Here is a 24,997-nt window from a genome sequence, read left to right as displayed (position 1 = left end):
ACTGTCGGCTACGGCAGTGCCAGAGATCTTTCCACACGACTTCATCTGGTAGCGTTGCTAATTTTGCTCTTGGTTCTTCCAGGACGGCTGAGCGGGCAGCTGACAGCTCGCCAGCACCTGGCTTCCTCACTGGGTTTTCTCCTTTCTAGCTGGGGGCCACTCTGCTCTCATCTGAACGCTGTAGCTACACACGGTGCAACTGATTTCACATCTGTTGTGAACAAGGGGCATGAATAAAAGATGTAAAGATTGGCCACCACTGAGAGAGATTCCTCTTCAGCTCCTTACAGCCACCCTGCTGCCCAGGCCTAATGGTGTCTGCCACAAAGCTTGGAGCATCTGACTCTTCAACACCACGTTTGTAATGTCAGGGGGAGGTCAGTTCCCAGGATGGTGTGAGGAGTTGTTCTCACAGGCAGGTTGATGCTGCGCTTGAGTTCACTGGCTGGTTGCCAAAGTTGGCCTCAAACTAGGGCTAGTTGAAGGACTGTGGAAAGACCTTGTGCATTTCAGCTGTTGAAATATACACGTAGGACCTTATGTGCAGGTGGAAAACTGTTTTACTGTCAAAGGACGTCAGAATGCGGTAACCAGGCATACTCAGTTTGTATAAGGCGATCAGTATTCTCAAATCTCAGTGCCCAGGCTCCATTACAGACTCGTCCCAGAAAAAATCAAGACACGAGGGACCCAGGCACCTGGAGACCTTAGAGATTTTAGATGACTCTGTGTACAGGCCAGAATGAGGGCTATTGTTTCCTGGGCATGGGGAGTTCAAGCTTTCCATGTCTCTTTGGGGGTGGAGAGCTCGTGTTCTCAAGGAATGGGCCAAGCTTTCCTTATTTTACTCACAGACGTAGGGCTGCTCATGGAATTCTTCATTCCTTTCTCATATCCAATGCACTAGTGATGGCCACTGTTTCATTCCTGACACTGACCATTCATGTTGCTGCCCTATTTCCTGGCAGAATGGCTATTTATGAGCTAACTACCAATATTTCAGGTTTTTTAAAAAATTTTCTTTTCAAAAGACTGAAATGTTTTTTAATTTTTTTCTGTATTTTCCTGTTTTTATTCTTATTGATCCTGTTCTAATTTTAGTCATTTGTTTTTATCTATTTATATTAATTTATTCCTATTTCTTTAGTTTTCTAAAATGGAAGGTAAAGCTATAGATTTTGAATCCTTCTTCTTATCTAAATACATTTAGTTCTATAATTGCCTCTATATCACACAAATTTTATGTTTTTTGGTTTTATTTTATTTTATTTTTTGTTTTTCAAGGTACGCTTTCACTCTAGCCCAGGCTGACCTGGAATTCACTATGTAGTCTCAGGTTGGCCTCAAACTCATGGTGATCCTCTTACCTCTGCCTTCTGAGTGCTGGGATTAAAGGCATGCACCACCATGCCCGGCTTGGTTTTATTTTAATCCAAGATATTTAATTATTTTTTCCAGAGAGTTCTTTTGTTTTCTTTCTCTCCCTCCCTTTTTATTATGAAGAAAGTGGTATGGTTACATCATATGCTTGCACCATCATTTCCCTCCTCCTTTCCCTCATTCCTCTGAGGGACTGCCTCAGTGGGATCACTGGCATTCTCCCTAGGTTTCTGTGAGAGAGTAAGTCATCACTGTAACGGGAGGAGGAAGCTGAGAGTTCTTTTTTTTTTTTTTATCATGAGTTATTGAGAAGGGTTTTTTTTTTTTTTTTGTGTGTCTGTGTTTTGAGGTAAGGTCTTACTATAGCCCAGGCTGACTTGGAATTCACTATGTAGTCTCAGGGTGGCCTTGAACTCACAACAATCCTCCTACCCTCACAAGTGCTGGGATTAAAGGCATGAATCACCATGCCTGGCAACTTTTTTTTTCATGTGTGAGTTGGAATCCAGAACCTTGTGCATGCTAGGCATACCTTGTGCATACCACTGAGCTGCAACCCCAGTCCAAGAAGGATATTTTGAAAGTTGCCAATATTTAAGGAATTTTTGATATTTATCTTGATTCTTCTGTGGTCTACCATGTACTTCATATGTTTTCCACTCTTAAATCTTTTTTCAAAACTTTTTATTGATAATCTCCATATATATAGACAATACACCATGATCATACTCCCCTCCTCTTTTAAATCTCTTATGGGTTATTTTGTGACTCAACATGTTATCTTGCCAACACTTTCCCATGCATTTTAGAAGACTGTGTTTCCTGCTGTTGGAAGGAGTGTTCTTTTGATGTCAACGGGGTCAAGCTTTCTGTCAGTGATGGTCAAGTCATCTGTGACTGCTTTCTTCTGTTTGACTTACCAATTATTAACAGACAGGTGGATCTCCACTATAATTCTCTCTCAGTTCTGGCCCTATATGTGACTCTCTGTGGTTAGCTACATCCATGTATAGACTGCTGTTATATCTCCTTGGAGAACTGGCACTTTTATTATATATCTTTTTATTCCTGGAAATCTTTGTCTAGAATTAACATAGTGATCTCAGCTTTAATTTGGTTGGTCAGCATAATTTACATTTTTCTATCCTTTATTTTTAATCTGTATGTTCCTTTATGTTCAAAGTAGGTTTCTTGTAAATAGTGTATAGTTGGACCTTATTGTTTTAAAAATCTAGTCTGAGAATCTTTGGTGGGCTCAGACCTCTCACATTTAAGCAATAATTAATATAATCACACAAAGAACTACCACCTTAATATTTGTTGCATTTGTTCTGTTTTTCTTCTCTTTTCTGCCTTTTTTTTTAAAAAAAAATTATTTATTTATTTGAGAGCGACAGACACAGAGAGAAAGACAGATAGAGGGAGAGAGAGAGAATGGGCGCTCCAGGGCTTCCAGCCTCTGCAAACGAACTCCAGACGCGTGCGCCCCCTTGTGCATCTGGCTAACGTGGGACCTGGGGAACTGAGCCTCGAACCAGGGTCCTTAGGCTTCACAGGCAAGCGCTTAACCGCTAAGCCATCTCTCCAGCCATTTTCTTCCTTTTTTGATGCAGGTTGAGTAATCTATGATTCCATTTTACCTATTCCACTGACTTCTTTGTGCAGACATATAGGTTGGTAGTTTAGTAGAGTTTATAGTATACATTTAAACTAGCCTTCAGATAAGACCCTGCGTTTCATGTCCCGTTCAGTCTTTTAGCCAGTGTGCCCCTCTTGTCCTTGGATGTGTCGCCACTTTTCACTTTTCCACAAACTCTAATCATCTACTGCAGTGTTATGGTTATGGTTTGGGATAAACTGTCATTTTAATTTATTGTTTTAGATAAATTAATAACAAGAATAAAGATCACATTTTACTTATTTTTAATTCATTTTTAATGTAGACACAAGTTTCTACCTACATCAATTTTTCTTATGTTTAATTATTATTTTTTTTTTAGTATTTTTATAGACTCAGGTCTCTTGGCAATTAAGTGAATGAATTCCTTGACTTTGAAGGGCATTTCCTAGATATATAAGTTTAGGTTGGCAGGTTTGAAAATAATTTAGTGTTTTTGCTTTCGATTCCTTAAAGATTTCACTGTATGGTTTCTGGTGAAAACAGGATTGGAATCTTTATCCTTGTTTTTCTGTAGGTAAGCAGAGAGCCTACCTGAGCCCTTTAGAAGACAACGCTATTAAGTTTCTCTTTCTTTTAATTTTCTAGAATTTTATCATGACATATGTAGGCTTTTATGGTTGCAATTTGATTTGTGCTTTAATTCTGCTGGACATCATCTCATCTCAAATCCATGGTGATGTGTCTATTACTAATATTGAAGAGATCTGCGCCACCATATTTCAAGCGTTGGTTTCTTCTTCAGGTATTCCCCATATAATGCACCAATTCATACTATCCCGTGGACCTTTCTCCCCTCAATTCCTTGTTCTCTTTGTGTTGCAGTTTGAGAATTTTTTAACTTTATTTTTTAATTAATTAATTAATTTGAGAGAGAGAGAGAGAGAGAATAGGAGTGCCAGGGCCTCAGCCACTGAAAACAAAGAACCCAGGAACTTGTGTCACTGTTTTTTTTTTTAATCTCTATCATTTCTTTTTATAGTTTCTTTCTCTGCTGATAACACGTTTGTGCATGTTGTCGAACTTTTTCATCAGCTCATTTAGCATTTAGATCACAGTTGTTTTAAATTCCCTGAAAATCATACATCTGAGTTATATTTGGGTTGGGTTTCTTGCCTTTTGGAATATCTTACAATGATTTTCACTTGTACAGTTTTACCGATATAAGGCAGTGGGTACGGTGGCAAGTAAGTGATTAGTGTAAGAACTAATTTGTGTAGGAGCTGGAGTTGGCATATACAGTACTGCCTGTTTACTGCAGTTAGGTACCATAGGCTTTTAATTTCTCTAATGCCCATTGGCTCATTCTCTTTTGTTTCTGGGAATTCACAAACAGTGTATGCTATTCCTGAAAGAGTGTATGTCACATAACTATCCCAGCTCATATAATAAGGTTACAGTGGGGGTTTATTTACATGCGGGAATGGTGTTCTGGCATATCTGATTAAGTCTCATTCTTTGGAGTACACAGAGGGCTTGAGTTACATTCCAGGAAGAGGTATGAGCTCAAAAATCATTCTGCCTTTTCTCTAGAGTAGGGGTCCCTCTTTATCAAAAGTGAGCTGAAGACCACTTTGCTTCAGATATGATTAGAGATTAACAAACAAGATACGAGTAGCAATATCCACAAAGAGGCTTGGGATCAAAGAGCAAATATGAAATATACAAGTACAAACTTAAATGCACAGTGTCTTGGCAAACTTGAGAAGGTGCACTTTGCCAATGGCCACGTATCAGAAGACTGCTCCACACTGACGTTAACCAGGTACATTATGCCATCTAAGCACATGTGCTTAGAGTACCACATTTACTTAATACCTCATTTACTTAAATGGGAAAGTAGATATGATAAGCTTTCTCAGTGCTGTGCTCTTAGAATAACAAATGGGATTCATGTTTAAGACTAGCAAATGCCTTAGGTAGTTTTCCTCTGCTGAGACATTTTCCATCTCATTCCCACAGGTACACCCACAACAGTCTGTAGACAGTTGAAGGAATATATACTACCTTATTTTAAAAATCATTCAGAATATTTAATGCTCCGATTTATCCTTATAAACATAATGTTTATCCTGCTGATTGCAGATTTACAAACTTCTCAGCCCTATTCTTACCAGGTGACATATCTCCATCAATGGTGTACATGGCAGTGAGCTTTGGCAGCCAGCATTGGCAGCACTTTTGAGTGAAAATGTACTCCACCTTCTACTGTAAGAGCACTATGGACTCATGACATAAAGGATACTTTTAGTCTCAGAAGTTTTGTCAATCTGAGAGAAAGATTCATTCTGAAAAAAATAATATTTAGGAAAGAAAGTCACTCTGCCATGATTCATTTTCCTAGCAACCTAAAATACAAATATGTTGTGGTTGCAATTTTCTTTTATCCTTGGAAATGTAGCCATGACAGTTGTGTCCCAAAGGGCTGTTGTGACCCATTGCCTCTCTCAAACTCTTCTAGCATGCTGATGTCTTCTTGGCATCCCAGGAATGTTCACTTGTTCAAGTCTGGTTGAAGTGGTGTTATGTGGTTTTGAAGGCTGGATGGTAACAAAGTCTCATGCTCCACCTTAATAACTCACAGCACTCGCTCTTGGAACTCAGCTGCTCTGCTGTGAGAAAGTGCCCACTATCCCAGGTTATATACCACATAGGCAGGAGAGGAACTGGGCCCTCTGTGGACAGATTAAAGTTTGTACCCACATCCAGCACTAATCCCTGGACAGGAGTGAAGACACCTCCAGGTATATCCTCTCACACTGTCAGGTTAGCCCAGCCTTGAGTCTGCACAGTTGAGATCCAAGGTGTCCCTTAGCAGGGACAAGCCCATCCACAGTAACCCCTGAATGTCCAGTACACAGAAATCATGAGCTGAATGACAAAGCAGTTTCATGGCAGTAGCAATGGGAGGGTTCATTTTGCAACTGGATCAGTGTCTGCTGCAGTCAGCTTCATGTGGCTGGGATGAACCTCAGACACAGCAGATCCCAAAAGACATGACAAAGAGAACTTCTTCCTCTAACTGACTTCCTTCCTTTTACACCACCTCCCAATAATGGCATCAAGAGATGAATGCATTCATTAGGTTAAAGCCCTCATGACCTAATCATCTCTGAAAACAATCGGACAGACACCCCCAGGGATGCCCTTTACTAATCTTCTAGGTATCTCTTAATCCAATCAAGTTGACATTTAAGATTAATTGTTACAACCTTCTCCCTTTGATGCTTGCAATCAGAAAATATTGAACTCTGACCTTATGCAAGAATGTTAGGCAGCATCGTACCTCAGGGGGCCAGGATATAGCATGCTCTTATCACTATCTAGGACAGGACCTCCCTTTCACCAGTGAGGTTTTTCAGCCCAAGAAGATCAGGTGTTACAGTCGGCAGGGGCTACCCTACACTATGTCAGTCCATGTTCTGCTGGGTGTCAGAGTAGCTGAGAACAGGTATGAACAGACAACCTCAGTCTTGTTTCTCTTATCACTCTAAATTCTGAGGAATAAACAGGGTCTTGATTAGTACACTGCAACCAACATGTGGCACTCTGTGTCTCCTTTAGAGAGAAAAGGATGGAGCTAGGACAGTGGCAGCTTGGGATGAGGCAGAAGGGTCTTGGATCACTGTCTGCCTAGTGAGGAAAGGTGGTAGGGGCCATAGAGACTAGAGGTCATGACATGGGCCAGATCTCTCGCGCTTCGATGAAAGGTTTTTTGTGACCTTCATGGTCAAGTTCAGCTGAGGGTTTCATCAGTCACACAGCCAGCCTTGAGATGGACTCATGTTTCCATCATTAAAGCATGATGAACCCAAGACTATAGCCTTTCTACAACCTTTTCAGCAGTTTTAAATATGAGAGGTTTTAAACCAAAGAGCCCCCTTTCTTCCATCTGAGTCAAGAGGAGAACTGTATCTCCAAGCTGCTCCTCAAGACCTCAATCAATCCATCGAGGAATCTGAGGGCGTGCAGAGGCCATAACTGGAGGAAAGCAAGTGCATGTGATTCCCTCCACATAATTTTGATTGTTTTGTTTTTGTTGGTGCTTCAGTTCAGGAAACTCTTTGTGGCAGATGGCCTGGTTATATGGTTACAGGAGTGTGATGCCTGAAATATCATCTAAAAATGAATCAGCAAGGTGAGGGGAAGGAGTAAGAAATTCTTCCAGAAAGAAGAAAAGGTCACAGTGGCTATTTAATGTGTGTGAAATATTACATTAGTATTATTATGTGCAGGGCATTAGCATCATACATGGTGTGGAAGAGCAATTTAATACAGAACACATTGTTTTCAACTTCAGCAGATGAGAGTAATGTACATAGGCATCAAAATACTACTGGGTGGTGTCTTTCTCTCCTTGGGGCCTTGCAGGTTGGCAGAGGAACAGACCAGAGCAAGAGTTTGTGAATTTCCTGGCAAGAACAGGAGAGAGCTATGAGGCTGTGGTACTGGAATACTGGGTGATAACTATTTTATTTTATTTTTTAAATTTATTTATTAGAGAGAGAGAGAGACAGAGGAGAGAGAGAGAGAGAGTGAGAGGGGGGGGGAGGGAGAGAATGGGTGTTCCAGGGCCTCCAACCACTGCAAACGAACTCTAGACTTGTGCCACCTTGTGTATCTGGGCCATGTGGGTCCTGAGGAATCAAACTTGGGTACTTTGGCTTTGCAGGCAAACACCTTAACTGCTAAGCCATCCCACTAGCTCCTGGGCGAGATTAGGCCTTGTGTACTGACTCACAAGATACTATAGACCCATGCTTATGAGTATTTCTCAGGCTTTCCATGCTGGGTAAGGTACCAGAAGGCCCTCCATTATGCGGCACATCTTAGTCCTTCTATCATGGAATATCCCTCATGCCCTCTTATCCTGCGGTGGGGTATCCCTCAGGCCTGCTGTCATGGGGCATGCTTCAGTCCTTCCATCCTGGGAACATCTATCAGGATATCCAGAGTTGGTGTTGTATCCAGGTTCACTTTGCTGGTAGAAATTACCCAACCAAGAGCAGCTTGTGGAAAAAGAGGTTTATTATGGCTTACATGCTCTAGGGGAAGCTCCATGATGGCAGGAGAAAATAATGGCATGAGTTGAGGGTGAATATCACCCCCTGGCCCACATAAGAACAGGACAGTGTGCCAAACACAGACAGGGGAAACTGGCTGTAACAAACAACACACTCCTTCCAGGAGGCATTAATTCCCAAATCTCTATCAGCTGGGAACCTAGCATTCTGAACACCTAAGTTTATAGGGACACCTGAATTAAACCACTACATTTTATGCTTGACCCCCATAAACTGATAACCACCCATGATGTAAAATGCAATGCAATCAGTTCAACTTTAAAAGTCCCCACAGTTCTTATCAATCCTAATGCTGTTCAAATAATCCATATTCCAAGGTCTTTTAACTGAGCCATAATACCAAAAAATCCCCCCAAAACCCATAAAGGCACAGAATAAACACTCACACTGCAAAAGATGGCACTGGGTGTAGCAAAGAAATATTCAACCGATACAAGATTTAAACAGGGCAAACATCAAACTCTGTTGTTCCAAGTCTAATAACACTAGTTAGTGACAAATCTCAAAGTCCGATAATTCTAACCAGCAACAAATCTCTGGAGTTCCAATTCTGCCCCTCCAGCTAGGCTACTCACAATCCTGGAAAACTTCATCCAGTGCCAGCAGCTTTCCTTAGCAGCCATCTCATGGGTCCTGGCACCTCCACTGAGTCTCCACTGCAACTCACAGTTCATCCTCATGGCTCCATAGGGTCTTTATGCAGGCAACCAGCAAACCTGCTTCACATTGCCCATGGTAATTTCCAAAATGCAAGACCACAATGCAAACTCAATGACCCTCTCTTTCCTGCAGTTCTTGTACTCCACAATACCAGGTAGAATGCCAATTTGTTAATCCAAGAGGGAATAAAGCAGACTTTGAAGAATAGGACAGTCCTTGAGGACTCAGGCCCCTTCAAAGGATTCTACATTCTTCCTGTTTCCCCAGTGCAGGTCAGCTGGCCCAATCTCAATGGTTGTAATCTCTCAAGCAATTTTCAGGTGAATGGACAAGTAGTTTATGTCAAAAGATTTCATTTTTTTGGTGCCATATCCCTCTGCTCACACCAGTCCATTTCTATGCAAAGTAACTCTGCCCAACTTCTCAGGACATTATAACTGTAAACTTTTCACACAAACTGCCTCTAGCCCAGTCCAAGCAAATCCCTTTCTCATCCTCATAAGCCAAACCTCACAGTCCATATTTCTTACTGCATTCAGGTCTTTCAACTCTGACCAGAATAGTCCATCAAGTTGTGCTTATAACACTGCAAGCATCTCTTAGGCCAAGGTTTCAAATCCCTCCACATTCCTCTTGAAAATCAGTTCCAAAATGCCAAAGCTACAAAGTCAGGTGTCTAGCAGCAATCCCACTCCTTGGTACCACTTTACTATTGCAGTCAGGTTCACATTGCTGGTAGAAGTCACCCAACCAAGATCAGCTTGTGGAAAAAAAGAGGTTTATTTTGGCTTACAGGCTCGAGGGGAGGCTCCATGATGGCAGGGAAAAATGATGACATGAGCAGAGGGTGAACATCACCCCCTTGTCCACATAGGGTAGACAACAGGAACAGGAGAGTGTGCCAAACACTGACAGGCAGACACTGGCTGTAACACCCATAAGCCTGCCCTCAACAATACACAGCTTCCAGGAGACTTTAATTCCCAAATCTCCATCAGCTGGGAACCTAGCATTCAAAACACCTAAGTTTATGGGGGACACCTGAATCAAACCACCACAGTTGGGCATCCTTCAGGTTCTCCATCCTGGAGCACTCCTTGAGTCCACCATAATGGAACATCCCTCAAGCCCACATGCTGAGCAGTCCTTAGGCTCCTCCATCATGAGGAATCCCTCAGACCTGTCATAATGGGATATTCATCAAGTCCTCCAAGCTGGGGCATTACTCAGGCTCTCTATCCTAGAACATCTTAGTCCCAGCGTATTGAAGCACCCCTCAGGACCCACCATCATGAGGCATCTCTCAGTTCCTCCATCCTGTGGTATCCCCTCAGATCTTCCATCATAGGCCCTCCCTCAGACCTTTCAGTTTGGGGTATCCCTCATACTTGGGCATTCCTCATGTCTGCCATCATAGAGATCACTCATGTCTCCCTGGGCTTGAGGCCTCTTAGAGAAAGCATCTTCTACTTCAAAGTTCAATCTTTGGAACCCTGAGCACTGCCTATGAGTCCAGAACATAGCCCATTTCACAGATGTTGGTGCTATAGTCCCATCAAAGAAGGCACCATAGGTTGGCGAAATGTACCTATGATATCCATGGATTCAAAGCATCTGTTGTCCCTTTATGCTCCCACAGCCAACTGGGGTGGAACATGAAGGGAGATAGGCCCGAAAAGTCAGGTGATATTCAGAGGGCAGAGCTTTACCTTTAGCAGGTGGAAGTGACCTCTGCTTCTGGAAGTGGGCCAGGTGATCTCAGATGTAGGGTGAGTGATGACAGGAAGTATAGGAAGAAGGGAAGTGAAGACCAAACAGAGATCTATGGTTAAAAGATGGTGGGACTGAGAGATGAGGAAGAGGGCCAAGAACAAACTTGATGGGGCCAGTTAGAAGGGTGGGGGGGTCTCCAACCTGGAGGCATCTCATTGGATTGTCACCTCTTTGATGGAGTAGGGCCACAGGGAGGCTGCAGTGGTCTTGGGGGCAGTGCCAACTGTCCTCTTTCCATCATCAGGTTTTATAGTCTGTAAACCCTCGAGTGTGTGGTTTGTAGAGGTTCTAGCTATTGGGAAGTTGGCATCAGCAGTCCTGGAAGTGAAGAGCTGACCCTAAACCTAGGAGCAGGGGGCACAGCCCATACCATGTGAGCAGATGCAGGACAGAGGAGGCTGAGAGGCAGTGACATTAGAAAGAACAGGGGAAGGAGAGCCATAACTTCCAGAAGACACCATCTCAGCAAACACTGAATGGTGGACCTGGGGATCGCCTGAATTCCTACAAGTCTGGGTCTTCTTTTGTTCTTGGCTAAGTCCGCAATATCTGACAAGGGGTGGAATATCTGTAGGTGCTCAGAGAAGATTTCTGAAGACCATACACTGCAGAGAGGAGGCAGGGGACAGGAACACCCAACAGACACATGATGAAGTGAGTTTCTCCTGGGAAATTCTAGCTGCTTGTGGTCAGGTTGAGGGGCTTCTGGCCCATTCTGTCCATCTGACCCACTCCCAAGCCCACATGGTGCTCTTTCTGGCTCAAATTTGGAGTGAGTCTTTACCACACTTCCCAGAGGCCACTGCTGCTCCCCATAACTTAGTTTCAACACTGCTGGTACTTACTGTAGGTCTCTTTATGTATAGGAGGCAATAGGAGTGATGGCCTAATTGGGAAAATTCAGTTTCTTCTGAGTTAAACCACCCAAAGGCAGATCTTGGGGAGACAAGGCAGAAGGAGAGTCTCAGAAGAAGGATGAATGGAAATCAAGAGGCAGGACTGAGCTGGATGGAAGGAAGCTCCTCCAGCACTGACATGCAGGTCACAGGGCCCAGTGGTAACCCGATCCTGTGGAGTGTCTTGAACCAGGTCAGAATCATACATTTATGTATTTTAACTTATATTTATTTATTTTCTGGTGGGGTAAGGAATCAAATCCAGGTTTTCCTATATGCTAAGCATGTGCTCTTCCACCAAACTATACACTAAGCATATAATAATGTTTTTAAATCTCCAAAGTAAATTTTAAAAAAATTGCACATCTGAAGTATAATCCATTTAATAGCAGTGCTACTTTCTTAAAGTAATAATTATTACATGTATGTTTGTCTTCAAAGTAGTGATGGGCATGAACAGTATCTTAGATTCCTTCCACATTTGTCATGTGATGTGAAGCCATCTGTGGTTTCCACTGGTGATCAAGTCAGGCCAGGTCTATTGTTGCTGAGGCTTAGACTTGGAGGGAAGAGTAAGTTTCCATCAGAAGTTGGTGAAAGTAGGGATGCAACACATTCCCTACGCAAAGTCCTGTATGAGCCCCAGGGACCCTGAGGGTCCATGGACATTCCTTTAGAGTAGGGGGCAAGGGAAGAAAACCTCCACTTCTCTGGGCTAGAGGAAGAAATTAAAGACCATGTCAGCACTCGTTAGGTGTCTATTTTAGAGACTACAGATCAGGGTAAACTGAGGACCTGTGTTCCCTCTGCAAATATGTCTGTGGAGTGGAAATGAGCCAGGAAAAAAACATTCAGTCTTTGGGGAAGACAGTATGGGTGTAGTATGGGACCCTGTTACTACTATGCCCCCACAAAGATCCACTATGAAGATGTCAGACAACTAGGGAGGATATCTCTCTCATCCCTTGGGACCCTGATATTGGAAGAAAGCAGACACAGCACAGAGGTACCACCTGGTGTACCTTTAAAGTTCTAGTGTGTTAGTTACTTTCCTCATTGCTGTGACAAGAATAACTTGAAGGAAGGATTATTTTTGGCTTATGATTTAAGAAGACTTACAGTCCATCATGGTAGGAAGACAAAGCAGCGAGAGTGTGAGGAGGCTGATCACAATGCATTCACAGTCCAGAAACAGAGAATAGAGAGGAAGTAGGGCTGGTCTCCAAAGCCTCAAGGCCTACCCCTTAGTGACCCAGTTTTCCCATGAGGCTTAACCTCCTAAAAGTTCCTTAAAATGACCAGATAACATCCCTATCTAGGGACCATGTGTGTAAAGGTGTGAGCTGATGGGAATCATTTCACATTTAAACCACAACACCTGGGATAGATCCAGTTCACATCTCACTGCCCCAGAACTTCAGATGGAAGTGTCAATCTCTGATTCACGCTCTATTCTTCTGTGACACTGGAAGATGGCTCCTGCTGGACTTGTTATAGATGACATTTAGGGTACCAGTAGCTTGAAAGAACATCACGCAGGAAACGTGGGTCATGATGCTAGAGTAAAGCTGTGTGGACCAACCACAGAAAGGGAGGTTTGAATCCCAGCAAGGAAAGTGGCTAAGCTGTCCCAGGTATGAATGGCTTCAGAAATTTTGATAGACATGTATTATTCATATTCATTTCAACTCTAAACTTTCATTTATTAAAGTAGCCACTCAAAGAACCCCTTGACATGTAAGTCATTTAGTTGCAAGGAGATATAAGTACTTCAAAGTAATAGTGTTGTATTGAAAATATTAGGTAATTCAGATTGCTTCAGAACTTGGCCTCACACCTGGTCCAAACTAGGTGTTGTTAAACTCGGTTCCTTTCATTTCTCAACTCACTAATTACATTAATTTATGCATGATAAGCACTCTAAATATATCCTGAGCAGTTACACAGGCAAAACAGCACTTCTATTTGACAGTACTGTGTCAATGATTAGTATTTTAATCAAATTTATGTTGTGAACAGTTTCCAAGAGGATGGGAACAGAGGATGGTCCATTTGTCCTGTGTACGTCACCCTTCCTTTGGTTTTTCCTGACTCCATTTTCTAGGTCTCAGTTTCTAACAGAAGTCTAGCCTCCTATCTTGACGACTTCATATTCTTTAATTAACTCTTTTTTTTTTTTCCCAACCAATGTGAGAAGAAAGTTTGGGGGAAAAGCTCTTTCAAATTAGAGTCTTTTGATTCTTGGTTGTTGCCACTGTACCAATTAAGTCAAACCTACAAATTAAAAAAGAAAAACCCAATAGTGCATTTGTTATCTTCCATCACCTGGGCACACACTGCGTGACAGGACTATGTGAAGGTCTAGCAGTGCATGTTAGTAATGGGGATGGACATACACACTCACTGGTGGCCACTGTGTCTTCCTGTTGCAGTCAGGTTCACACTGCTGGTAGAAATCACCTGACCAAGTGCAGCTTTGGGGGAAAAAAGGGTTTATTTTGGCTTACAGGCTTAAGGGGAAGCTCCATGATGACAGGGGAAAAACGATGGCATGAGCAGAGGGTGGATATCAGCCCCTGGCCAACATAAAGTAGACAATAGCAACAGGAGAGTGTGCCAAGCACTGGTATGGGGAAACTGGCTATAACACCCATAAGCCCGCCCCCAACAATACACTGCCTCCAGGAGGCTTTAATTCCCAAATCTCTATCAGGTGGGAACCTAGCCTTCAGAATACCTAAATTTATGGGGGACACCAGAATCAAATCACCATACTTCCCTTATAAATGTCCATCGGTATGTGTACACAGCTGTCTGTCCTAAGCCTGGGGTAGTATGGTATGGTGGCCTCCCCTCTCAGACTTTAAAAAAATATTTTGTTATTATTATTTTATCTTTGAGAGAGAAAGAAAAAATAATTTATTTACTTATTGGCAATCAGAGAGAAAATAGGAGAGGAGAAAGAGAGAGAGAGACAGAATGTGTGCACCAAAGAATCTTGTCACTGGAAAAAATTCCAGATGCATGTGTCACTTGGTACATCCGATTCATACATGGGTACTGGGGACTCAAACCCAAGATGTCAGGTGTTGTAAGTAAGCACCTTTAACTGCTGAGTCACCTTTCCAGCCCTGCTGTCAGGCTTCTGAAGCCTTGGGCTCCCATGCGCTCCAGGCTACAAATCCTGTTTACCTCATTCTATAGAGCCTTATCCTTTGGAGACACAAGGTAAACTGGTAAAGTCCAAGTCCCTTCACTCTAACCAGGGAAGAGCTGACTGTCCTCTAGGCTGCAGGGCAAAGAGGAAGGGAGGTTTCTTAGCCTGGGGGAGGGGGTTATCTGGGGATGTCACAGGAGGTGTTTTAGTGGTCTGGGTAGAAGTGGCTGCAAGTGGGTCAGGAGGAGCGTGTGAAGGGACATACCAAGTGGAAGCTCCGAGGCAGGCTGGGGGAGATGGCTTTGGGAGCCACATAGGGTGAATGGGCATGCACACAGGGCACAGGGCACAGGGTGCAGGCTGAACATCATGAATCAGTAAGGCATGGAGCCCATGAGCAGGTTGGTCTATAGGAAGCTGACCAGGTAGCTACCAAAAGGTGGTCCTGAGGTTGCCCAGAGAAACAGGTGAGGACATGAAGAGGTCATGCAAGTGTGAGGTACCCTCCCTCCTATGAGAGAATGTGTTCATTTACCATGCACTGTGCAGCTCTGCAGAACACTGGGTGGCAGAGTTCGCTTCTCACACCTTGATTGGTCTCACTCATAATGGAGGCTCAAGAAGCCGAGTAACTGGCCTAGGGCCTCAAATTGAGCAGATGTCACCAGGGTAGTGCTCAGGCCATGTGCCTCAGTTACAGGGACTCTGATACCTTCTGCCTGGCTTTGCTGGGGTGGTGTTTAGCAAGGCATCATGACTGCTCTTCAATCAGGTCTCCAGTCCAGCCTTGCTTCATGGCTTCATCTCCTTGTGGACATTCAGTTTCCTTGGTTGTGAAGCACACCTCCCATCTCATCTCCGAGTTCTGGGAGGGCATGTGAGGTGCAGCCTGTGCACTGATTAGTGTAGTGCTTGGAAGTGCTCAGAGGTTAAGAAGCTGTGGTTAAGCCACACATGCAGAGGTGTGTCATGCAGCCAACATAATGCGCATCCTTGTCCCTGGATGGCCACTTGTATCATGGACTTTTCAAAAGTCCGAGAGTCTCAGTCTCTGTTCATGGACTACTGAGAACTGAACCCCACATGTTTGGGGTTTTTTTTTGTGTGTGAGGAAGAACTATGATTATCATTCTGTGCTATAGCTGTGAAGGGAGAAAGGATATTTCTGAGTTAAGATATATTTAGAAACATAACTGAGGTTGACTCTGTTAAAGCCTTCCCCCTAGCTTTTCAATTCTGTGGAATTACTGAGGAATAAAATTAATCTTCCCACAGGTTAATGAAAGGTTGTGCCAAAACCTGTTCTAAGCTGTTGCCAAGCCTGCCCTTAGTCCTTGGGCTAGGATAGGGCATGTCATGGACAATGCGGGTGTGCTTCTTTTCTTCCCTGCTTTCAGACAGGAGCACCTGAATGTCGGGGTAGGTGAGAAACATTGCAACATTCTCAACTGGACCTGGGGCTTCTGCCTCACCAGTGAGAAGTCCTGTCTGGAAGTTAAAGACACCATCTCCCCTCCAAGCAGGGCTAGAGTAGAAAAGAGGACTTGCTTGCTGCAGGGAAATAAGTAGATTACTGTGGGCCTTCGTGTCGCCAACGTGGGAGGAGGAATAACAGAGAGGTTTCATACGGTGCCGTCCTCATCAAAGACCGTAAAGCCAGATGGGCATGAGCTGCCTGCATTTCACTGAGCACGGGCTTGCAGCTTTGGGTAGAGAAGTTAAGGGCACATTCACCAGGGCAAAGTTTTCTTTGCTTTGCCATTAAGTGGTTACATCATTGTTTGCAATTATACAATGTAACAGGATGCACCACAAACTGCTCAAGATGGGCAATTTCTAGTCGTCGGGGATGGTTCTGTGTGTTCTGCATTTTATTTCAGAACACCCGGGTTGCAGAGCTGCTATCCTCGGTGATCACACCTGACCCTGATGGAAAGATGGATCTGGCTTGAATCCCTGTGGTTCCTGAGCCCTGATACATTCTGTGCATGTGGCTGGTGCCACAGGATGAAACAGGACAGAGGAGCAAGGTTCCCTTGAGGGGGTCACAGTGAACAAGGGGCAAAGGCCCATGTTGCAGTCCCCTACACATCCAGACTGAGGCTTGGTGTCAGGTGCTGGGACCTTAAAATCTGGCATCTTGTAGGAGGTCCTCAGGTCACTGGTGGTGTGTCCTGGAAGGAGATGGGTGACACCGGTCCATTTCTCTTCCTCCATCTTTCACAGCCTAGCCATGAAGTAACTGTGCCACCACACACCTCTGTCGTGACATGGTACCTTGCCAGAGGCCCTGAAGCAGTGAGATAGGGTTATGGACAGAAACTTCCCAAACTGTGAGCCAAAGCCTCCTTCTCCTCTTTTCAGGTTATTATCTTGGGTATTTCATTGCAGCCACAACAAGCTGACTCTGAGCGAGAGACTGGGGCACCAGTGGATGACGTGGATGCTTGAAGGTAGGATGGTAAGCAACATGGGTAGGGGCTTTCCTGCAGAGCTGGCCTGGGACATGGCATGGGAGGCAGAGGGTTACGGGTACCCCACAGGCAGGTAAATAGGGTACAGAGTGTATCCGGTGAATAGGTCAGGTTGTAGGGAGGAGGGAACTTTGGCTGGAGACCAGAGACAGCTGCTGGCATCTGTGTGCTGGGGACTGGTGGGAGCCTCACTGTCTGAGGAATGTTAACTTGGGGACTTCGGAAGACACAAGAGAAGGTGGGAGGGTGCTGGAAGCAGGGTCATAAACTGGAACAGTAATTTAAGGGTTCTGAAAAAAGGTCAGTCATGAGGACCTGGAGTGGCTCAAAGGGACTGGAGAAATGGACAGGATGACAAGACCAGTGGTGGACAGTCTCGCCGGTGGACACATGTCAGTTCCGTCAATAGATAAAGGCAACACACCTAGAGAATATCCCATGTCACCAGCTTCAGAGATGGGAACCGATTCCAGGTGTTCCCCCAGGAACTGTGGATAAAGCCCCTGACTCAAAAGGATATGCCAGCCCACCCTATATTTACAAGTGCAGGGGGCAGGTGGCTTCTCAGGAAGATGAGGACCTTCTCCAGGAGGGGAGGTGCCAAAGTCACTTCACTTCTCTCTAAGAGGAGATACTGGCAACTTCAGGTGAACATATCTACATGTACCTGAGAGAACACAGCACCCAGCCCAATGGGGGAAGGTCAAGTGGCCTCCCAAGAGCTCCTCATTCCTCTATGTCATCAGCTCACTATTAGACTGTAGGTGACTCCCATTCTTATGGCTCCAAATTCATACATAATAGATTACAACCTTACATGGTTACTCACAGGATGTCTCTAATTGTGTGAAATCCTGTTGAATAGCCAGGACAGTCAGTCAGGCAGTGTGTAAATCTTGGCTTCCTTTGTGTGAGTTTTGTGTGAGGTGTGTGCATGTGTGTGTGTGTGTGGGGGGGGGTGTATGACAGACCTTGCTGTGGAGTCATAACTGGGAACATAAAATGGGGTCTTCAGGATCAGCATTTGGCTCCCATGGGTATGGTGCATTCTTGGTAAAGAACCATCATGGATGAACATGCCTCCAGTTCCCATGGACACACGATTCTGAATCATTACATAGACAAGGGGTTCTGGAATGAATATTTGAACCTTAGAAGGCCTTTTCTCACCTCTCACAATCTGTGTGGTGTTTCCAAAGGGCAGAGAGCAGTTTATATACTCCATGATTAGGGCTTAGCTGTCCAGCATATCTCAGGAATGCTGAGGGTGATTTTAAAGTTGAGCCTAAGGCCAGGTGTGGTGGCTAGTGCTTGTAATACCAGCACTTGTAAGGCTGAGGCAGGATGATTGCCATAAGTTTGAAGCCGACTTGGGCTACAAAGTGAGTTCCAGGTCAGCCTGGGCTAGAGTGAGACCCTGTCCCCCCCCCCCCAAAAAATAAAATAAAATAAATGACAGACAAGGGTTGGTGAGATTGCTCAGTGGTTAGATGTATTTTCCCCTAAAAATCTATTGGCCTGAGTTTGATTTCCCAGCACCCATGTAAAGGCACATGCAAAGAGACACATCTGTAATCTCAGTGCACCTACGGCAATGGGGAACCTGAACACTCACGGGCCAGCTACGCTGCTTCTCCAGGTGGAAGCACCAAGAGAGATCTTGTCTCAAAGAAAGTGGAAGGAGAGGACTGACACCCTGACGTTGTCTTCTGACTTCTACAAGTACTCCATGGCATGTGTGTACCAATGCAAGCACGCACGCACAGACACGCGCACGCACACACACACACACACACACACACACACACACACACACACACACAAATTAACAGTGAGAATGAGAGAAAGGGTGGGGAAGAACATTAAGTTGTATTTAGGCAGAAAAGCCTGAAGATACCCTGCTTCTCCACCACTGCTGTCAGGTCATGACGACATGGGAAAATCCTCACATCTTCCTTTGGGTTTGGGATTCCAAGGATGACCACAGAGGGCAGTCTGTGTGTCTCTTGGATTTTCAGCACCTCAAAACTATTCCAGGATATCCCAGAAGATCCTTTGACTTTCTTGTGATCAAGAAGAGATGCCCAGTGCGAAAGCTATTGGAATCAAGATGGAGTTGCTTGTGTCAGGTCCAACAAAACCTGGGAAGTTCTTACACAGCACTGCCAGAACCATGAGCCTGCATAAAAGGAACCCACCGGGCTGGAGAGATGGCTTAGCTGTTAAGTGCTTGCCTGTGAAGCCTAAGGACCCTGGTTCGAGGCTCGGTTCCCCAGGACCCACGTTAGCCAGATGCACAAGGGGGCGCACGCGTCTGGAGTTCATTTGCAGTGGCTGGAGGCCCTGGTGCTCCCATTCTCTCTCTCTCTCTGCCTCTTTCTCTCTCTGTTACTCTCAAGTAAATAAATAAAAATGAATTAAAAAATTAAAAAAGGAACCCATCATCTTTAGACAAAAATTACTTCAAGAAGGACATCTGTCCAGCAATGTCCAGTCAAGCGAAGACTGCCCTCTCTGGTCAGCTGTGCAGTAAGCTCTCTGAAGACCTGTTTCCCACCAGTGCTGTGCTATTCCTGCCACGATGTGAACACGTGAACTGAATCGTTTTCTAATTTTTAAAGCTAAATTGTGAAATTTATTTATGTTTCCCCCTTTAAAATCCAGAACATGACAAATTTCAATTTCTTCAAAGTCACCTTAAGTAGTACACTTAACACAAAGGGATATGGTTCTTGGTTTCACCAAGAGATGGATGTGCTTTTCTCATGTTTCCCCAGGGAAAGGTTCCATCAAATTTCCCTCTCAGATTCTCCTGAGATGATCTCAATGAGCAAACCTTCTAGAAATTACAGTGAAGAAGTAGCCATTAACACTTGAGTCCTTCCAAGTAATAATACATTAGAAAAAAATTATTTTCCCCCAGATGGCCCTGTCTTTGCTTGTTACAAGGAATCTCAGGTAGCTACAGGCTACCAAGCAGGCAGGGAGGAACCCTCAGCACAAGAACAGAGGCCAAAGCCTGCTATTGTTTGTATCTTCTGCTGCAGACCAGAAAAAAATCCTTCTGTATTTAGACTAGGCCCATTAGAAGATATAATACGCAGATTAGGTTGACAGCTTTTACCCTGGGTCCATTACTATTAGTGAAATACATTGAACTTCAAGCTCCTTGAGCCACTACTGAAGACAGCTCCCAACAGATAGCTTTTCTTAACTGCTTATAGGATACACACCATGCCTTCCCAACACTGTGTCCTTCAGAAGAGACAATGTGTGTGCAACCCTGAGCTTCCTACAACCTCTGAACTGAAACACAGATTTATACTAAAACAGGTATTGTAAGAAAACCACTTATGATAGGAAAACAATGCTGTCTAACCTAAGTCACCAAGTAGCAGATGGAGGAACCAGTGCCCACTAGAGCTCTGAGCCTTGTCCTTCAGAATCATGGCAGGACACCTTCTCATGCTTTGAAACAAGAATGTAAGCAGACCCCCTGTAGGGAGACACACGTGAGCAGAACATCTGAGAACACTTCATTAGTGGGAGAATCACAAGCGAAGGCCTTCCCATCTTAGCAGATCCTTCTCTCCACTTACAGGTAAATGCATTTGAACTCTCCTAACCCAGAAACTGTTAGTCTTGAAGTTCTCTCCCACCCCCCTTCATCCCCTATCACACAACAAAATTCAACAAGAGATCTAGCCAGTCTGGTTCTTTCCTTGAGTACCTCCATACCCCCAGAAAGCCCTCCTGTCACTGGGCAGTCACCTCTACCCGAAATCCTGAGAATAAAAGCGCCAGATGCCAGCCTCTCTCTTCTAGGCCCTTCCTGAAAATAAAGTGCATGTTCTGTATCTCTGTCTCTTTTCCTGTCCCAGCCTCTCATCTTCCTGTCTCTTTCCCAAACACATCTTCTCTTCTCACCCTGCCTTTTTATCTTATCTCATTCTCTCTCATCTCTCTCTCTTTCTTTCTCTCTCTCTTTCAGCTGCAGAGCCTACTCCCATCAGTTACCCATCCTTTTCCAGTGATACCACCACACACTCGAATCTAAACTTGTCTCCTCCCTCATCCACTCCAGTTTTTAACTGACGCAAGCAATCTGTGCCAGCTACGAGCACCACAGTGGCAGCTTGCCATGGCTCCTGGCATCCGTACTACTCTTCCCAGCTCCCCATTTCCTTTCTTTCTCCAGCGCAGGACCTCTCCTCTGAAAGGCTGCTCCCTCCCCTCCTAAAACTGCCCCTGCTTTGAGCCCCTAGGAAAACGTATTCCTCAATACAATGAAAAGGTGTGGTTCCAGAGCCTCTGTCCAAACCTGAACAGAAACACTTCTGCTAAAATAAATGCTTACAGCTTTATTACTTAGGTTACCATTTAGGCATTTAAGACAGAACTGTGTAATTCCAAGGGATGTTTGGGAGGTGTAAGAAAATATCACTAATCAAAACTTCAGCATGAGATTACAGAAACCCCAGAATGTTTGCCTCAAGAAAGCTCTTGGAATGGTTCCTTCGTCAGAAGGCTGTCAAAGACCCACTGACAGCAGTGAGTGGCACAAGGGAGCCGCAGCCCTGCGTGGACACACTTGCCCGAGTCCACACACTTCAGGGACAAGGACAGGAAACACTGTCTCACTGTGCTATTCATGACCCAGAAAATGTCCTGGCTGACTTGGAGGTCTTCAGAGATGAGCACTGGACAGTGAGAACAAATAGGAAATAAGAACATGTAGCGATGAAAGCAAATTCTCTTCTGGAAGAGGAGGCAGAAACTGTGGGGAGAAGCCGAGGATTAGTAAGACAAGACCATGCGACAAACAGATTTCCCCTGAGGGAGGTGACCCTGTCCCACACTATGACTCATCGCCACATCTGTTGTACAGGTGAGGTGTAGGAGTCAAAGGCATCAAAGGCATGTAATGGAAGGATTGGTCTGATAGTGGACTCTGCTCACTTGATATATAAGGGGATGCTGTGAAACCTGGTCCATCATGTCCTCTTCATCAATGTGTAGTCCACAAATGTGTGTAAAGGGGGCTGGAGACAGGGTGATGGAGACAGACACTGAGGATACTCAAAATGCACCAGAGCAGATGTCCAGAAGCTGCTGAGAGCTCACCACAAAAGTAGACTTAAAACATTCCCACCGAGGCTCAGGGAGTTTTGCAGAAAAAGTATAAGAACCACAGTGTGGGAGGGAATATCTAGAGGCATTGTTACCCCCGCCCCAACCAATGACTGACTGCTGCTCTCACAACTCATGATCCACAACACCAAGGTGAATACCAGCAATCCCACTAAGGGGGGGGGGGTGCTCAGTGGAGTGGGGATAGGGAGGAAGGGAAAGACTGTACTAACACTTGATGTATGTATGTAAAGTTTCAACTTAAGAAAGGAAGCAAGCAAGCAAGCAAGCAGTCTGGAGACATGACTTAGCAGTTAAAGCATTTGCCTGCAAAGCCTAAGGACCCAGGTTCTATTCCCCAGAACCCACGTAAGCTAGATGCACAAGGTGGTGCATGTGTCTGGAGTTCATTTATAGTCACTTCAGGCCCTGGCACACCCATTCTCTTCCCCCCCCCTCAAAAAATAAGCAAACAAACAAGTGAATAAGTAAATGATTTTTATTTAAGTGTCAAAAGACACCTGGCCGTGGTGCTGGCTGTGCTCCGTGAAGCTGGCTCTGTGGTGTTCAGGGCATACCTGGCACAACACACATTTGGTATCTGTGCTGTGAGATAATCGGTAGCATTCCACAAGTCCTTCCCAAGCAAAATTCCTTTCAGGACAGTAAGGATAAGAAAAAGTGTGACAGTTTGGGACATTTCTTGGCTGAAAGGATAGGTCCTTAGGGGCCATCTTTGCCTCTCTGATGATGTAATTCTGGTATCTGAAACAGGTAGCCACGTGAGCCCAAATCTTGGACAGAAAGAAATTTATACAGCAGCCATGGCAAGAAAGTGTCTGTGCTCTCAAACTGCCACTCGAACTCCATAGCTAAGATGACAGGTGCCAGTGTGCTGTGACACACCTCACAGATAGGTTCCTTCAGCTTCAGATTTCCTGGCAGGCAGGCATGCAGAGCAAACGCTGTATCCTCAGGGCAACTGTGCGGGATCCCATACACCTCTAAGCACACGAGGCATGCGAAATGACCCAGAGGGTCGGCCTCCACTGCTGGCTGCCCTCGCTGGACTGCTGTTGCTCTGTCATCTTGCTCTGTCTTTTGGTATTTTACCCTCTTTGTAATGTGTTTCTCTCTGTTGGCACCAGGTACCCCACTTAGTGGTCACTGGTGGCATGTGGGGTGTTGGCCGGGCATTGATGGGGACAAGGTAGCCTAAGCTGAAAGGAGAATAGGGAATAACAGAATGAGAATGAGGGAGAAGCTTGTATTTTGGCTTATTTGCGAAATGAAAAATCAATTTGGATGCACTGGGCTTCTAAGGGATAATGCTCCTGAGGGTTAGGTCTTGTAAGCAGAACTAAGAGGTGAATCTGATGTGGTCTGAAGCCTTGGAGCTTTCTGGGAAACCAGAGTTGTGCTTGGTTGGGGGATACAAAGGGTGATTGGCTATTGTGGCCTGAATGTCAAATGCACCCCTCCCCTTTACCCCCAGGGACTCCTGTGTCTTAACAGGTGGTCACCAGCTGGTGGTGCTGTTTGGAAAGGTTGTGGAGCCTTGCAGGAGGAAGTGGATCACTGGAGATGGACCTTGAGGTGTTACAGCCCAGCCACTCTTGCTATATCCTGTTTTTCTGTTTCCTGCTTGCTTAGGTGACAATGTGATGAGTAGGTGTCTACCATGCAACTTCCCTTGAAACCACAAACTGAAAAACAAACTGTCCATTAGTCGTTTGTGGTCAGTTATTTGTTCAAAGCAATAAAGAAGTAGCTAATATAATGGCTAAGGAGGCAGCTGGTCCCAAGAGCTGCTAAACTGCAGACTTCCTAATGTACTCTAAAGACATTTGTGCATGGTTTGATAGTTTCAAGTGCCCCGAGCAATCTGCGTTCACATTACTTCATCCGTTTACGTCAGAGCCAGTCTTGAGACATCCATCTCCATCTCTCATCCACAAGCCCCCAGGATGAGCCCCAGGGACCCGCTGTCTGCTCAGCTTGCAGGTGTGCTTGAACACAGTCCCAGCCTGATGCCCGGACACATGCACAAGGGGGGTGGGTAATGCTAACAAATGCTCTAGCTGGCCTTCAAGATCCCTTTGTTCCTTAATACACCACCCGGCCAGGCTAGGGACCAAGAGTGCCCTGTCTTCAGGACGGAAGGTAAACTGGAGGGTAGGGCTAGGAGTATAGCAGCAAGCTCTCGGGTTAAGCATGAGCTTAACTTGGTTTGGTCACTTTAATCCAACATTTGCTGGACTCAGTGTCTGGGATTTAGCATAACTCTCCAAGCACCGGAGGGTGCTGATGCTAAGCAAGGAGACAAGGAAGGAGCACTTCTGAAGGCAGCTACCTTAGGTCTAAGCCTGGCTCCCAGCCTCTTGTGGTGCACTTTTCATGGTAGAAGTGACAGTAGCAATGTGATTTATATGTGAGCTAGTAAAGCTCTTTGAAATACGGTTGCCTTCCACAGATGTTAAATCAAAATGCTATGGAATCAAATGCTGTGAAAACCCAATCATCAGACAAACATACTGACCTTAGCTTTGATTCAAGGATTCAGGGATGGTGAGGTGAACGGGCCTGGGTTATCACCGCCGCCGATGCCCTTCCTACCCTGGGTTGACAGAGAGATTACCCCTCTTAGGTTTGATTTAGAAAATAAAATAACATTGCCAGCTTTTTACATGGCATCTGCATTATTTGTGTGGGTTTACGCACTTGAGAAAACAGTGACAGGACAATATAACCTATCACCTATCACC

General features: G+C 44.8%; 1 protein-coding gene across 11 annotated transcripts in view; it reads right to left on the bottom strand.

Moving 5' to 3' along the window:
• Syndig1 (synapse differentiation inducing 1) overlaps positions 1 to 24,997 on the bottom strand; it is a 202,966-nt gene that overhangs the window by 35,786 nt on the left and 142,183 nt on the right. Inside the window, exons 4-5 of one of the 11 annotated variants that reach the window (XM_045155727.1) lie at positions 24,772 to 24,849; positions 23,121 to 23,214 (exon numbers count right to left, since the gene is read on the bottom strand). The exons of 7 other annotated variants lie outside the window; for them this stretch is intronic. In XM_045155727.1, coding sequence (XP_045011662.1) covers positions 24,784 to 24,849 — 66 coding nt within the window. In that variant the 3' untranslated portion in view covers positions 23,121 to 23,214; positions 24,772 to 24,783. Of the gene's footprint in view, positions 1 to 23,120; positions 23,215 to 23,291; positions 23,453 to 23,920; positions 23,939 to 24,771; positions 24,850 to 24,997 lie in introns of those variants that run through there. 3 more of the 11 variants (XM_045155726.1, XM_045155728.1, XM_045155729.1) reach the window with 3 other exon arrangements.

This window comes from Jaculus jaculus, chromosome 8 (genome assembly GCF_020740685.1).
Source record: "Jaculus jaculus isolate mJacJac1 chromosome 8, mJacJac1.mat.Y.cur, whole genome shotgun sequence".
Lineage (NCBI taxonomy): Eukaryota > Metazoa > Chordata > Mammalia > Rodentia > Dipodidae > Jaculus > Jaculus jaculus.
Note: the sequence above shows the minus strand (reverse complement) of the source record. Positions and strands in the feature narration are given on the sequence as shown.